Source organism: Condylura cristata, unplaced genomic scaffold (genome assembly GCF_000260355.1).
Source record: "Condylura cristata isolate star-nosed mole 26May11 unplaced genomic scaffold, ConCri1.0 scaffold00014, whole genome shotgun sequence".
NCBI lineage: Eukaryota > Metazoa > Chordata > Mammalia > Eulipotyphla > Talpidae > Condylura > Condylura cristata.
This window is the reverse complement of record NW_004567115.1, coordinates 6531654-6549600: the sequence shown is the minus strand read 5'-3', so window position 1 is coordinate 6549600 and position 17947 is coordinate 6531654. Positions and strand designations below refer to the sequence as shown.

Sequence of the window (17947 nt, the reverse complement as noted above, 5' to 3'; positions counted from 1 at the left end):
GTCAAGATCCCATCACATAGGACAAATCTCAATGCCCAAAGTCCACTGAGCTCAGATAAAATTATTAAGGAAAAGGTTTTCATGTCTCAGAGCAAGTGAAGTTCAAAAGCAGAACCAACCTCCACGGTTACTCTTCAAACTACAGGAACAACATAGTCTTAGCCTTTGCTACAAGTAGAATTATTATTTTTTTCCTCTGTATCGATCATTTCCTTTGGAAAAGGGAGGCTGCTTTCTTCTGGGGAAAAAAATCACTCCCCAGTCTAGAATGGATTTGCATACACTAGTCACAAATTCTCCCCTTCCAACACAAAAAAATAACTTGTGTTGGTAACATAGTTCAGATACCCCTTTAAAGTATGCATGTGAGCCTCATCAATAGTGAGTACTGGAAGATTCCCATCTTAAAGCAAATGTAATTCAAGAATTGGACAGAAAATTGAGGTAAGTGCTATATCAATATACCAGGAAGCAGGAAAAAAAAAAAAAAGCTTTTGGTATTTATCTCTAACACCATGAAACCAAAAAACAATTTCTTTACCTGAGTCAATATTATATCAACCCAATCATTAACTTAAAATTCCCCACTAAAATATAGTAACAAAGGAAAATTATTCCTTTAAAGAAGTATTACCTGTTAGCATGCACTCCATTCACCTGAGTGATTACAGTAGAGAGCTGACCAAGACCTAGCATGGACTTCACTACACCGTGATAATGGATGATCTAGAAATTTAAAAATATTTAAAATAGCAATTGTCACTACAGATGTATCCTGGAAACCAAAACGAGGATAATTGATATTCATTAAAAAATACTATTTACCTCATTGTAGCTACCCTTCTTAGTTTAGAAATGACTTGCTTGGCTATATGGCAGACTTCTACACACATCTTAATTTTAAAAAAGTGCAGATAATCTAAAAATAAAAATCTCATATTGAATTTATTATTTTCATAAATTTGGTATAATTTTGGGTTCTGATCATTTATAAAAGTAATGAGTACCCTTTCATTTTTAAAGATTACTTGTAATTTTATTTAGATAAAAATTAACACTCAAGTTCATTAATAGATTGTGTTAGTAAATAAAGTTAAACAAGATCATGCCATGTGCTTTAAAAATGACAAGACTGTGAAAAATAAAGGTCTTATACATTGAGTTTCTGAATAAGTCAAATAAGACAAAAAGTAATACTCCATGATTAAGCAAATCTAAGCCGAGATTTTAAGTCAATAACTCTGAAAAGATTTATGTCCCCATAAAACATGAGGTATAAAATACAATCCCATTAGTAATTATAGCTCAATGATTCTAAGGGACCACTTCAGAGATTCAGATAGTTTGGAGGCATGGGATATCTGAAAAAGTTTCTTAGACTGTAAGGAATCACTATTACTATTAAAAATTAATGAATATATTTACATTTTCATAATGAACTAAAATAATATAAATTTTGGAGTAATTGAACACACAGTTGAAAATAAATATACTCTAAAATAAACCTCACTCATGGAGACAGAAATCTGAAATCTTCTAGGATAAGTCTCTAACTTTACCAGTCAAGAAAAAGTCACACTTAGAAAACTGAATGTTCTGCAGACATATGGTGATGCTGGTAAAAACAGTGCTGAAGCTAAATTTCTAATCCTAGTTCAAGAGTCTTTTCATTATGTTGCCTATCATTTGTTATCTTACCTGGTCTGGTTCTAGTTGAATAGCCCGGTCATAACAAGCAGTGGCATCCCTCAGTAAACCAATGCTTTCATGTTCAAGGATCTGCTCTTTTAAGGAGGGTTCTGCCTTTCGAATTGCACTTACGCCCGCTACTCCATCTGGTTCATGCATAGCAGCATACAATTTCTTTGTTGAAACATTAAAAAAAATCAAATGAGGAAAAATGTAGTTGGGAAATTATTATAAGACTACCATTTTACATCAAAAAGCGTATGGTATTTTTTTCTCAAAATAACTATCAATATTTGTTTTAAAGCAGGCTCATGGTAAAACTATAGATTTATTTCGAGGCATTCTATATCTCAATACACTTAATTGCATTTAAAGATAAACCTCCATTTAAAACCCATTAATGGTAACAAGAATTGTAAATAATTCAATATCCTCAACTTTATTAAAAAATAATTCATACTAAATTCTGTTAAGTGTAACTTAGAAGTGTTTCGTGCCTTTTAAAACTTAAAAAATTTTAAAACAACATATTGGTAACAAGATGCCTTCAAGAAATACAAGACATAATTGAGTTCAAAGGAAATAAACAGTTAAAATATAGGATAAAATATTGGTGAACAATTAGCACAAAGATGTTTGTTAAAGGCAGGGGAAAGAAAGGCATGATTTCAGAAATGAATAAAAAGAGAAAAGAATGCCAGCTAGACAACTAGAATAGTTCTATATTTATAGACATGGAAGAACTAGCAAATTTAAACTGAGAAAAAGAAACCACAGCCGGTCTGAAGAATCCTAGAATCTCTGTGGGAGAAAAGTAAATGTGAATTAGGAATGGTCAAATGCTGCTGTAAGGTTAAAAAAATAAGGACTGGGAAACATTATTGAATTTGATAGCAAGAAGACATGATTTTCTTAGCAAGAGTAGTGTCAGAGAAAAAGCAGAACTGGCTAAGAATGACTAGGAGTCTGTATGACTCTAAAGACTATAGCATTACTGATGACAACTTTCACTTTACCTGGCACTTAGAAGTGAGAAAAGGTCAATTAGAACAAAAATGTTAGGTGAAACATGGTAATAACTAAGGGGAAGTATTAGAAACAAACCAATTAAAAAGGCAGGAAGTTTGAATAGATTAACAAATACAAAAGAAACTGGAAAAAGCAGTTCAATACTTTTGCCTTTAAAAAAGCTCAATTTCTGTGGTGGTTAAATTGTTCCACAGCATAAAATATAGTTTCCCATCCGACTCCATGAAACTGACAAAACAAAATAAAAAGAAAAAAACAAAAAGTCACATATACTGCAACTAGCTTATGAATGTAGGTGTTAAACTTAAGTTTAAAGCATTTTTAAAAATGAAAATAATATATGTCTCTGTAGAAAACAAAATTTTAAGATCTATATTTTAGTATAAGCTCATAATTGATATATCAAAATAAAACCTAAAAGCAAAAAAGAATGGATGGGAGTGAAGAAGTGATTACAGGAAAACATAATTCTTTTAAAATTCTTTAAAAACAGCCTGTGAAAAGAGAGCGAGGGGAAGTGGCCAGAGACAGTAAAACCATGGGAATTAAAAATATTAAAAAAGGAAATATGAGACATGCTAATATATTCTCTATACTCCTGTTGAGAGAGAAATTAAAGATAATGAAGAAAGTAGGAATACTTGAAGGAGTAAAATCCTTGAAATTGAGAACAAATAAGATGGAATTTTGACAGAAATGCTTTCTTAGGAATAACTGAAGAAAGAGAACAGGATGCAGAATCCACTGTATTTACAGATTTGATAGATATTTGGCATTCGTTTTCATGACAATGAAACAAGATTGTCAGTGGAGAAGTACGGTGGAAACAGAAACGAAGAAAGGGTAAGAGACAGTCATCTTTAGAGCAGGAAAGTAGGCTTACTAGAGAAACATAGAAGGACGGAAGATTCTGAATTTAAAAGCTACTACAAAAAGCTCCTGTGTGACTTTTCTCCAGCAATGTTTAGCTGCTTACATGCTAACACTGGGAAGGTGGATTTATAAGTTTATCCAGGGTTGAAGTTTTACGAGTGAGTATAACACAGTGAGAGAAAGATAAAGAAGTTGAATGTCTTTGCTAGGGAATAACTTTAGCAACGAACTCAACCAATGAGGAACACAAAAAACAAGAGCTAGTTAATAGTTACCCAAAGACTAAACTGTTAATTTTCCATGTTGTCATCACGCTTTTTGATCTAAAAAAGCAGCCCACTAACTCTGACCTCTTGTTTATTCCCATTGTTTTAGTTCGACCTGTCCTTATTTTTTCTTCCCTCCAAAGTCATATAATTACCTATTTTCAACAGAGCTACAATGACAGATTCTGCCACTCCTAAATTCAAGCTCCATTTCTCTTCATTTTTTTCTTTCAGGGGCCTACATTTCTCATGAATGAACAGTAATGAAAGTTTGCCTTAATCATAGCCCTTTTAAACCCTTCCTCTAAGAATGTCATTAAGTATTTAGCGAAAAATGCCATTTTGACCAAAGTACTTCCCTGATTAGAATCTGCCAGGAATCTTGGGTATTAAAATGTCCTCTGTAATTTATCTTTCCTTTGCCCAAGCCTCTTATTTTCTCTCTGCCACTCAAAACAACTACTGTACTCTTAAGCACATACGTTCATCCCCAACTCCATAAGGATGCCTCTGCTTAAAAGGTCCTGGTTCTTTTACTTACCATTCATTCAAGATCTACTTTAGATATCACCTCCAAGATCCCTTAATGAACCTTGTTCACCTACTCCTATCTCCCACCCAACTCTACATAAATGACTATTTAAGTGTTCATCCTTTGATTATATCATTGTACTGAAGATATGCCAAAATGATACTTATCTATCCCCACTTATCTATATGCTTCTAAAGTGCTCACAGACTCTAACAGCATCTAAAATGTTCAATGAAATGAACAATATAAAATGAGATTGGCAATATTAAAATCAAGTTCACCGTATTAATTTCAAACCTGTAAAAATCCAAGATGCTCTTGAATATTTTGCTTCTTTTCTGTGATAAATGATTCAAAGTGCATTACAGCTCGTGTGTATGCCTTAGAGCGAAAGGAAGCTACAGCCAGAGTATCTTGAGGTATGAGGTCTAGAAAACGCGTTACACTCTGATAGTCTTCATAATCCACAGATCCTAGATTATAAAATGAGAACTGAGTAATTTAGGGACTTAGAAAATATAATTTTAGAAGTATCAACTCAAAATTTATTTCTTTAAATTCTATTTATTTCACTAAATTAAATTTATTAGGATAATATGGTTGGCTGTTAAATCAATATGATGAATGCTCACAGAACTCTTATTCCAGCTCTACCATATTACTTATCTGTCCTTGAATAGGTATTTTATTTAACTCAGCTTGTTTTCTCATCTATAAAAGGAAAATAATAGTATCTGTCCTGCTTTTTTAACAATTTCCTGAGAATTAAGCTCAAATCCATATTAAATGTTAAAGAAATATAAAAATTTAAAATAAAACAAAGCAAGTCATTATTAACAACAGTGTTGCTCTTACATGAAAACTGTGCAAATATTTTCAAACTAAGAATTTTTTAGCAATCTGTATTTTTCCTATGTTGTCATATAATGTAAACTATAATGGAAAGTAAAGTAAAAATCAGTTCTTTACAGTAACTTTTCAAGCACTAAGAAGACATACAGGCCTCACTGGTGGCACATGGCTTAATGAGGCACATGGGCTTAAGTCTCAGCACCACGAAGCTATCTGCAGGCACTGCAGCATGAGTGTGACCTCAGCCAGGGAGCTAATCCACATGGCAGAGTAGTCCTCTCCTTTCTCGTCAGCTGCTCCCCTCAGCAGTGTATTTCAGTCCATCACCCTGATTTGCTCCCCACTTTGTCTCTGGTAAATATTTCCTCCGACCTCCTGGCACCTCTGGCCTGTACCCCAGCTCTTGTATGCATAAATAACTAAGTCTTAAAAAAAAAAGACATGAACTGGGAACTTCTAAGTGAAGACTTCAAGTATTGTATTTAAATCAGAAATGCATGTACTTTCATGAACAAGGAGATAATTACAAATTGACACTTATTTATGTGAAAGCCTTTTTAATAAGTAAAATTCCAATTAGCTTAGGAAAAGTACATAATGTCCACTAATTATTACAGTTTAGAGGAGAAAGGTTACATATTTTATCTACTTGCTGCAGGAATTAAAAAACAAACAACTAAGGTTCAAAGATAGTAAGAGTATCCATTATTCATTATTTGGAGGACTATGGATGCCTTGGTTGTAGGAGTGATAATATATCTGTAGAGGTGGATTATATACTATATTGTAAATCAATCTTAGCTCAATAAAAAATGGCTTAAAAAAAACTATTCATTATGTTTAATGAATATAATCCTTCTCCACAAATGCTTATATTACAGGGGGAGGTATGATATTTAACTCTAATGGAATTTCTCTTTTAGTTGCTTAAGTGGGAGTTGTAATACCACAGGAAAAAATGATGACATTAGGCACACCAGGGTGTTGCATAGTAATGTTACTTAATCATGTCTGCAAAGTCTGCTAGCCACTGCTATCAGAGACATGGAAAAAACTGAACTGAAGTGAATAAAAAAATGAGATCACGAAATGAATGAAATTAAAATCTCCTGAAACTTAAAACAAACTGCAAGTGTATTTCACAACTGAAAAAAGGAGAAAAAACAAATTACTACACATATATGTGTGTATGTGCATATACACCTACAATAAACAGCAATGGATTGGTTACTAACATGACATACATTTATTTTACATTTTGTAATTTTTACTTATTCATTTCATTTATTTTATTTTTTACATCAAATATTTTATTATTCAATACATCATTGTTGTGTAATAGAAGTCTAGCATTCCCACCTCAGGCGTGGTTAGCATACTACAAACACCATTAAGACATTCATAGCCCACCAAAATAGTCCACTGTGCTCCCTTCCCTCTTCAGTACCTTTTAAGAATTTCAGTCCTATGTCAATTTTGTAGGCTTAGTTCTTTGTTTGGCTTCTCTATGTTCCACATGTAAGTTACCACCTCATTTAACCCTCAATCATCTAATGGAGGTAATATTAACCTATTTTATACAAAGAAAAATTAGGTGTGTGTCTTATCTAAAGAAGTAAGACTAAAAATTTAAAGAGAGAGTTTGACTATAAATATACTAAAAAGTTACATTATGAAAAAAAGAACACAAGAAAAAAAGTAGGTCTTTTAAAAGTTAATGCTTAAATTATAGAATTGTAAAGAAAGGAGCTAGTGGTAATTAGTGGAAGAAATAAAACTATGACTTACCCATTGAATCTACCTTATCTCTGTTTGATTTACTTTGTGGAAATTTCTCAGCATTCAATGCCTGAAATTTATGCCTTTTCCATTGTGTGAGATGGTCAAGCATGGAGAACACAGTCTGTGTACTAAGTTGACACAAATCAGATGCAATGTCCTGGGAACTTAGAGTATGTTGATCATCATGCTTTAAAACTGCCATAATTTCTGCATAAACCTAAGAATTCACTTTGTGGTTAATAACATGTTTACACATTATCATTTTATTATCATCTGACATACAGTATTAGCCATGCTAAGGTAACAAAATTTTCAAAAACAAAACCACCAATATGGATTAATAGTTATATTTCTTATCTGTAATTTAAATCAGTAAAATGTTACTGTAAGTAAAGTCTAGAGAAACAAAAAGTAAATCAAGAATCAAACAATTCTTCAGTTATTCAATAAATGATAAGGAAGGTATTAATATGAAAAATAAAACAGTATATCACACTACCTGTAAAAATCAATTTCAGAATAATTTAGAGCTAACTAAAATTACAAAAGGAATAAAAGAATGTAGGAAAATAATTCATGCTATTGACTAAGGTATGAAGTTCAAAAGTTAAAAAGGTTTATAAATTTGACATTTACATTGAAATTTCCTGCATGACCAACGGCAGAAACAAATGTTAAAAAGAGAACAGTAAAAGATTTTTGCAAGACACTACCAGCATAAATAGGTATCTAAAATACACATAAAACTCCTAAGTTTTGACAAGTATATGAGAAACATATATACTTGTGAATTGCTGGTAGGACTATAAATCTGTAGGCAATTTGCAGTCTTCAATATAATCTTTTATTTTTTGTAAGATTTATTTTATTTATGCATACAAAACTGTGGTACAGGCCAGAGGTGCAGGGGTGGTGAGAAGATTTACCAGAGACCAGAGTGGGGAGCAGAACAGGCAGCTGAGAGGAGCAGTGGGCAGGTCACCTCCAGGGCAGGGATCGAACTCATGCTGAAGTGGCTTTAGCTTCTTAGTGCTGTGCTTTAACCCGCTGCGCCACCAGGGAGGGCCTAATCTTAAAGGTACATAACATATAACCCAATTGTTCCAGTTTTGGGAATCTAACCTAAATCACATATAGACAATTTCATAAAAATTGATAAGATGCTTACCATAGTACTATATGTAAAAGTTACAACTAGAAACAACAGGTAGTAAGGGAATAGTTAAAACTATGGTATGGGCTTTCCCTGGTGGCCCAACAGGTTAAAGCACCGCATTATGAGGCTTTCTGAAGCCACTGAAGCATAAGTTTGATCCCTGACCAGGGAACTGACCCATATAGCATGGCAGACCTCTCCTGACTGACCCACTGCTCCCTTCAGCAGTGTATTTCAGTACATCTGCCTGTTCTGCTCTCCACTCTACCTCTGGTGAGTCCTCTCACCGCACCTACACCTCTGGCCTGCACCCCCGTTCTATAAGCATAAAATATAAATCTTTTAAAAAATTATGATATAACTACAAAATGAAAGGATAGTAATATGCAATATTAAGCTTCTTAAAAGATTGGCTCAGCATGTTTATATTGGTAAATTAAAAAATGCAAAACAATGTCTATAACAGGAGACCATTATATCAAAAAAAACCAAAACCAACTACATTAAAGCAGGGTTTGAGAATATACACATAAAATTAATAACAGTGATAATCTCTTGGGATGTAGGACCAGGAAAGGTAGTCAAAGGGTACAATTTATTTGTGTGATTTTAATTTTTACATTAAGAACATAGTAATATGCTACTTCTGCTATTAAAAATTCATTTTTTAAAAGAAAATTTCTATGTATGGCCTTAAAAACCTAAACTATTTAAAAGATTATAAAATGAAAAGTAAAATATTCTCTTCCTTCCCCTAGATTAATCTATTATAATATTCCCTGGGGGGAGTATTAATAGTTTCTAATACAACCTTCTTGAAAAGTTTGCTGTATATTTGGGCATATATAATACATACATTGTAATTTTCTACACTGAGCAGTATATACGCACATTCATAAGCATATTTTGTTGGACATTTCTTACAAAACTGTAGCCTAATATTAATTACACTCAACAAACTGAAACCAAATAAAACAGTATTTCTCACCTCCTGTTGATCTTCTTGATTACAACCCAACAAGACATACACAAGAATATGTGGAAGAAGATAGATGGTCACCTTGAAATCATGCTTCATCATAATGCTACAGCAGGTGAAGATTTTACTGGCAAGATCATGTCGAACCTGTAAACTCAAATGATTTAGGAAGATATATAGTTTTAAAAATTTTATTCCACTGTTTTATACCAAAAGACCACATGTGAGATAATTTGTCCCTGAAGAGGTATTCTCTTATGAAAAAGGGCATGCGCACTCAGTCAAGGAATAATTCAGTGTACCACCCCTCTTTCTGTTCATTCCAACTATAGCTAATTATTTGAACTGCTGATACCCCAAGAGGCAAATATCTGTACTATCAGCCACCTCACAGAATAAATGGCCTTCTACCCTTTTATTTTAAATGTGCCTTTTATTTTAAATGTTTTGTTCCAGATTAACTTTCCTAATTACTGTGCACTTTATTTACCTAACTCTGAATTTATTGCATTAATTGCCTGAACACATGTAAGAAAGATCTGAGACACGACATTAGTCTAAAATTCACATTTTTATAACTAATAGTGATTAACTGTAGAAAAAAACTGAAATAGAAAATTTTAAATATCTGGGATATTGTTGGTATACTATCATTTCTAATTTATCAACCTTATTGTCCTTTTTTTTCTTTCATGTGTACTTTACATCATTCTTCCTTCCTGGACAATGTACACCTTTTCCTCTCAGGTGTAGTCCCAATAAAATTCTTACCATCAATTCATCTGTGTACCATCACCATAGTCCCTTGTGCTCTTCCTTCCCGTTTTGATCTCTCTCTCCCACCTTCTCCTGCAGAATGTGCCTGATTTATAGCTGCCTGTTAATTCTGCTTTTTAATTTATTATTATTTTTTTTTCCCTGATCCCTTATTTGGTTCACCTACACTCTTCCTACAAGTGAAACCATCTGGCATATTTTATCAAGCATAATCCCATCCAGCTCCATCCATGTTGATGAGAATGGTAACATTCGCGTTCTTTTATAAAATTTTAAAAGTTTTTTACCCTTTTGCTTCACTTAAAAAAAAAAACTAAAATATTCCACAGCTGAAAGTAATTTAATGGTATTCACCATTTCACACAGTAAATATTATATTTTCAGTGTGTTTATGAAAAAATTAAGAAGCATTCTGGAAATTACCAGATATAAATTACTATAATTAACATATTACTGTATTTCTAAAATATCACTGTATTTTTAAAACACTAATTAATAGAAGTATGAGTTTAAAAAAATCAAAGTTTAAATAAACCTTAAACATTTTCTTGGAATAGTATTTTTTTGTGTGTATAAGGTATGGAAAACTCTAATATAAAGAAAAAAGAAATCTACATCTATTTTTTCCACAAAATTCAAAAATCTTCATTTTTATTTTTAGAGGAAGTTTAGATAATATGTTTATCCACCTTTAGTAGGAGCAACAAGAGGATAATATATTTTTTATTATAAAAAAAATCACGTCATTATACAAAGAACGCATTTATATAATCTTATAAGCAGTATTATTTTACAATGTAAAAGTAATAGACATTCACAAACACATTAAGACCATAGTAATATGCTTAATAAACAATTACCTTCTATCGAGAAACTAACTAGTAACAAGAGGGAAGAAACTAACTAGTAACAAGAGGGAAACTGTTACTCTCTTACTAACCATTTTCTTCAAAATTTCTATCACTACCAGCACAAATATTTCAATGGTTCTGTGTGTGCAAGCACTGATATTCACATAGATCACAGATATGCCTTTAGTATTTTTGTTTGGTTAATAAATTCTCTTACCTTTGTTATAAGATAACCTGCCCAAGATGCTGACCATTCTGCAAAGTTATTACCTAATTTACTTAAGTAAATTGGCTTCTTTACTCCAGACCAATCTGTTGACTTTTGAGAGCTCTTATATCTGTAATTTTGAAAATTTATTAAAACAATATAAATATATAACCACAGATTAAGAATTTTAGTAAAGAAAGTATAACGAACTGTATCTACTCCTTTCTTGACTATCCACTATCCACTACTGCCTCACCTTCACTGAAATCTGGGTAAAGACATTACTATTCCATAACCTTTTTATGGGGGGATAGGTGGGATGGGGTGGATGGTCATTTTTACACATCCAAGTACTTCAAAAGAATCTGAACCTGACTCTTCCTCTTTGAGTATACCATTCTCAACTCTTCACATGGGTATCTACCACACTTGCTGATTACCAAACTCACTGATAACTTCAGTATTTCCTTTCTTCCCCAGGTTTTATTATCCAATGTGACTTAAATTTCTGGTTGGACCATCTAATCAAACTAAAAACGTCTCAATGACTATCACCTCTACTTATTTGTCAGGACTTTCTTGCCAAAACAAAGAAACTTCTTCATTTATAAAATTATCTTTTAAATAAAATTTAGCAAAAGATTTCTACAATTTTAGCTCTTTCACTCAGTTATACTAACACTTCTACTATCTCTCATTGAGATCTCTGTCCCTTGACCTTGCTCTCCTGACCTATCATACCTTCAGTTCACTACCTTTTCTTAACCAGCATGGTCTTTCTTGGCCCTTCTTTCAAGCCTTCTTGGTAATATATCCTTTACTCACTCCACTGCCACAATGTCATTACCAACTGTACCCACTTGCCTACTTCCCAACCTTGGATTGATCTAAATGCCTGCTTTCACTGAAATGATATCCAGATAACACACTTATAAAGGAAAATCATTAAACAGCATATGAGATTAGAACTATATATACATTCTTAGGTTTCAACCTCTATGACCTCTATATTGCCCAGAATGCTTTCTAAGTGTTTTGGCTCTCTTTTTTTTTTTCCATAGTGACAATTTCATATTGTCACCACTTTCCTCATATCATCTACACCAACTTCACTGCTACTTTCAGTCATTAATCTCATCTCCTATTTCAGGGGGAAAAAAAGAAATCAGTGATTTCCACAATCAAATGTGTCAAATGAGTCCCACCCATTATTTTATCTTCTATTAAAAAGCGATTTCATTCCCATTAGGGAAATAATATTAAGTATGCTTGTAAAGGTTCTCAGTACATCAATTATTGCTTGCCATAACTTTAACATGATCCTTCCTATATGTTCCTCAGTATTAAATATTTAGACACAGTCAAATAGCTCTCATCTCAAATGTATACAACATTTTTTGAAGGGAACACTTCTTTTCAATCCCAGGGTGTTAAGAAATGACAAATATAATAAAAGCACTATATTCACAGTTCTCAGCAAACATTACTTATGTCAAGTTCCTAAAGCCTAGAAAGTCTAAAAATTTGAGTTCATATCACCATTTTGCATTGTACCTTGTGTGATCATTGTTTTGGAATACAGAAGATAATATACAATAAGATGGGATTGAAACAGAATTTATCAGTTAGTACTGATAAATGTAAAGAACTCTGCTAGATACATTTTGAATCATCATATAAATTAGTAAGTAAAACTACCCATATTTTGAAAATGAGAAAGTAAAGCTCACACATGTTAATTAACTTGCACAAGACTTCAGAGCTATCAAATGCAAGAGCAAAAACTCAAATTTAGGTATACTTGACTCCAAAGACCATAAACTTTCTACTGGATCATAGAAATTCTTATGTATCTTTATGTGCTATAACATACAGAGTGAAGAAATTGACCAGTGTGGAATCATCCTCAATAAAAGAAAAATCAAGGTTTAACTACAAACTTTTACTTTGTATTAATGAAATATATCTTTAAGAAATGTTTGTAAGAAATAAAATTATATTTAAAAGGCTTCTAAATGTAAAAAAAAAATGAGCAAATAAGTATGCATACATATTTAAGAAGTTTTTTTTTACACAGGAGATTTCTTTAAAAAAAAAAATTTATTGATGCATACAAGAATTGCAGGACAGGCCAAGAGAGCAAGGGGTGAAAGGATTCATGAGAAACAGAGTGGGGAGCAGAACAGGCAGACCTACTGAAAATACACTGCTGAGGGGAGCAGTGGGCAGATCAGGAGAGGTCTGCTGGGCCATAGATCAAACTTGTGCTACTGTGGCTGTGGATAGCTTCATAGTGTTGCACTCTAACCTGTTGTGCCACCAGGGAGGGCCCATATGTAAGAACTTTTATAAATGATTTTACTACAAGTCCAGGCACTATAGTAAGGTTCTAAGACATAATTTATCAAAGGCAACATACCTATAAGCATGTAACCTAGAATACTTAAAATTACAGTTTACAAATAAAATTAGTATATAACTTTCTGGACTTCAACTAGCCCTAACACAGTTATTAAAAAGCAAAAAGCTTAGAAAAATGTTTGTTTTTATCTTAGAAAATATCTTCATGAAGAAATATTGATAGAGCTGAAAAATCTCACAATTTTGGTTACTTTGAAACGAATTTTAAACTCTTAAATTTCTATTAATGATACTTATCAACTTGAAGTAGATAATTTAAAGTATTGGCAACTAAAATTTTAATATGCCAATCCCTTTAATTTTCATGAATTCATCTAAATCACTTAAAGTTATGAAACTTAACCAATGAGTTGATTTACATCTCATTTTTAAAAGATTGTAAGCAGGCCCTCCCTGGTGGCACAGCGGGTTAAAGCACAGCACTGAGAATCTAGAGCCGCTTCCGCATGAGTTCGATTCCCGCTTGCCCCAGAGGTGACCACATGGCGTGGCAGACCTCTCCTGACCCACCCGCTGCTCCCCTCAGCAGTGTACTTCGTCGATCTGCCTGTTCTGCTCCCCACTCTGTCTCTGGTGAAGCCTCTCGCCACCCCTGAGCCTCTGGCCTGTACCCCAGTTTCTGAATGTACAAATAAATGAATCTTTAAAAAAAAAAAAAAAGATTGTAAGCATACTTTTGGTAGATAAATGAACTGTGGCATATCTAGGAAAGAAAGATTATTTATCATTAAAAAATAAATAAGTTAAAAAAAGATTATAAGCATAAATCAGTGGCAAATAAATATCACAGCTAACGAAAAATACATTTAATGCTGAATAGCTAAAATTTAGAAGTGAAAAACAGTTTGTTTTAATGACACTACAAACCTAGTATTTAGATGAGGTTCCAGTATTTCCCGAACGTGCTCAGGAAATCTCCTCCACAACTGGTGACCGGGACCTCTGGTCTGCATCTCTCTACAGTCATAAATAGAAAGTAACTCCTACAAATACATATTTCACATTTGTAAATCCACAGTGAAGGAAATAAATCTGTACAGTCATCAAAATTCTACACATGGTAATTACAAACACACAGAATTATAAAATTTTGCAGCAGTTGACTTGTTCAGGATATATACCTCAATGCTTAATACCACTTAGTTGAGTTATTCAACATCACAAGGCTGTGGTACCTGAAGTCAGTATGTATTTTCTATCACTATATAAAAAATGTATTAAAATGTAACATTAAGAGCTACTTGGAGAAAAAAGTGAAATTGTCTACATTTGTATAAGTATGATCCTGTTTCAAATCCAAAACAGTTCAAATATTTAAGATAATGCTATTTCTAGACATAAAGTATGGACCTTAAAATTCTAAAAATAAGATGAAACCTTAAAGATACTTTACCACTCAAGTCCAGAAATTAAATTTCAAACAATTTTTTAAATTTGAAAATAAAACAAATGGGTTTCATTAATGAATTTTAAAAATCTTTAAACAAGAGGAATGCACTAGGACAATAAATCTTCCATTATTAATTATTCTTTCCAATTTCACTGATAATGAATATATGCACTATATCTACCCAACAATTAAAACATTATAAGCGATACTTAGCAAAATATGTACTTTACACTTATATTTAGTATTTTTAAATAAACACAAGTGTATAAAGAATTCAATACTGAAATATCTAAAACTCATTTAACTTTAAAATGTTACTCAAATTTTGTCTGAAGCCAGCTTTTCTTGGTGTTTGGCAGTCATTCTGCATAACAGAAACCACCTTAATCAACCTCTAACAACAGACTGGGTAAATTAGCAATTTTTCAACTTCTTGGTTTAGGGACCATTTACACTGGCAAAATAGAAATTTATTTAAGGTTATAGATCTTGCATATTTTGCTGAGAAAACAGAAGTAATCTAAAGAAGCTTCCACAACTTTCAACCTCCTATCAGCCCAGCCTGGCAATACCATTATCCGTGTATACATGCTTGGCTTTTTCTCCTGCTTTTGTCCTTAATTTATGGCTGCACCTTCCAGTTATATAATATATTCCACATTTTACCTATTTAAAATAGTATTACATCAGTTCTCTCCTATATCATCTCTAACTTATCATTTCTTGAATTTCTCCCAAGCAACATATCAACATACTGCTGTATTTTCCCCCCTTTCTCCTTGTTATCTCATTCTTTTTTTCCCTGAGGACAACAGTCCTCAAAAGAGGATCTGTAGCTTCCCTTTTTTCTAGTCAGTGTTCAAACCTTAGAATAACAGATTTAAAGTCAGCAGTTAATACAGTATCTCAATCTTGCAAGCAGCTTCTCAGTTTTCTATGTTCTTCCTTCTTCTCACTGACCTCTCATTGCCCAGACATCAATTACTAAACCCATTTTAACCTATATTCCCTCTTTTACTCAAAGCATCCAGAATACAGTTTTACACATTATCAGCACAATGAAAAGCTTTTATATGTAACCCAAGCCTCTCACAGTGAATTCCAGACATGTTAATTGAAAAAACAAAACAAACACCACCATGAAATAGGGCAAAGAAAAATAAACAAAAATATTTAATACATGTATGACAGATGAAAAGTTAGTTTCCATTAGTCAAACAGCTCTTAAATATCAATAAAAACCAGAACAATACCAAGAAGAAAATGAACAAGGATCTAGAGAAAATTCACATATACCCCAAAAACCCAATAAATAAAAACATGTTACACTTATAATTAAATGCAAATTAAAGTGAAATAGCATTTGTCATCTATCACATTTTGTAAAAGGCAGGTTTGTAAGAGAATAAACTAGTGAAACTTTTTTATAAAAGGTTATCAGATATGAATATTGCACTTTCTCCAAGATGTATTTTAATTACTATAGATTTATATTGTTGACATACTTTTACTCAAGCACCCAAAAAAGATATTTATGTTCTCTACATCATTTGTTGTACAAGTAAAACACTAAATACATCCTAAATTTGTTCAGGATAAATAAATTTAATCAAATTATAGTATGTTCAAATTGAATATTACCTTTGAAAAGAAACAAACAGCTATATGTACATATAAATATGTGTATGTATTAACTATGGAAAATAACCAAGAAAGGCTACTTAACAGAAAAGAAAACTCAAGTTACAGAACATCAACAAGTAATTTGACTTCATTTGGCAGGGAAAACAAGTATTCTCTGTATTCACATAAACTAGCTATTATAATCTGTTAAAAGGGTACATTTCCACACTGAAATTTTTATCATAAATTTGCAATTATTTCGGTAGAAATTATGTAAGTTTCAAGAATATAGAATTTATAAACTTCTTACTAGAACTTAGTAATATAAAGCTGCAATAACTATATGCCCTGTTACCTGAATTGCATATGCAGCTGAATCTTGAGCTCGACTGTTATCTGCATATGCAAGATAAGCTCTTGTCAGTTCCATCAGTAATCCATAAGCAAAGTTTGAATCTTCTACTCCGGTCTCAATTAAAAACAAGAAAAAAATTCAAAAAGAATTTGTAAGAATATTTGTTAAATGTACCATGTCCTCCATGGTTAATCTAACTTAGAAAAAGAAAGGAGGCTAAAGTTCAAATTAAATTTGGCACAAATCTAAAATATAATCTGTACCTAAGAAGCTAAACCTAAAGTTTTTTTTTTTTTTGGCTATTTATAAAGTGTAATATTAGATGGCTATCAGAAAAGTCGTGACACATTTTTGCTTGAAAAATATAGAAAAAAATCATCATGACTTTTCCAACAAACCACAGCATCAAGTCAATTTTTACTAACAGTTTACATTTTTCTGATGCTTAGAAAACGATAGCATTTCTAAATTGCGTTCTATAGAGGTCCAATCACTTGAAAAACTTGAATAATCTACTGATATGTTAAAAGTTGTTTAGGGAGCTTCCCCGGTGACACAAGGGGTAATGTCGCAGCACCATAAAGCTATTGCCAGCCACTGAAACAAAAGTTCGATCCCCAGCCAGGTAAGTGGCTCACATGGTGCAGCAAACCTCTCCTGCCTCACCCACTGCTCCTTCAGCAGTGTACTTCAGCTGATCTGCCTGTTCTGCTCCCCAGGCTGTCTTTAGTGAATCCTCTCATACTCTTTCCCTCCTGCACCTCTGGCCTGCACTCCAGCACTTGTATGCATAAACATAGAAATCTTTTTTTAAAAAAAAGTAATTTTATTTTGCAGGATTCACAAATCAATTGATGATGGATTCTTTTTTAAACATATACCATTAGAACATTCTAGAAATTAATTTCCCAAGGAAACACTTAGCAATAGTTTAAACAGTAATATTTAAGTAATTAACTAGATATTAACTGTTTGCTATAATTAGACTAGGAAGCTTTAAAAGAAGATAGTACATTAGATTGGTCTGAAACTTTATTGCTAAATGTACCATAACTTACATAACTGTCTAGCTTGGATCAAGTTACTACTAAGCAGCTTGTTACTAAACAAATTACAAAATCCTGTGCTGTCTCTAAGTGGAATACAGAAACCCCAACAGGACAG

At 32.5% G+C, this 17947-nt stretch overlaps 1 protein-coding gene across 1 annotated transcript in view; it reads right to left on the bottom strand.

Moving 5' to 3' along the window:
* The window catches only part of ATR (ATR serine/threonine kinase), a 103083-nt gene that overhangs the window by 42410 nt on the left and 42726 nt on the right, over nucleotides 1-17947 (bottom strand). The window contains exons 22-29 of the mRNA XM_004682438.2: nucleotides 16784-16897; nucleotides 14283-14398; nucleotides 11004-11124; nucleotides 9168-9305; nucleotides 7030-7240; nucleotides 4687-4862; nucleotides 1699-1863; nucleotides 635-726 (exon numbers count right to left, since the gene is read on the bottom strand). Of these exons, the coding sequence (XP_004682495.1) occupies nucleotides 635-726; nucleotides 1699-1863; nucleotides 4687-4862; nucleotides 7030-7240; nucleotides 9168-9305; nucleotides 11004-11124; nucleotides 14283-14398; nucleotides 16784-16897 (1133 nt within the window). The remainder of the gene's footprint in view (nucleotides 1-634; nucleotides 727-1698; nucleotides 1864-4686; nucleotides 4863-7029; nucleotides 7241-9167; nucleotides 9306-11003; nucleotides 11125-14282; nucleotides 14399-16783; nucleotides 16898-17947) is intronic.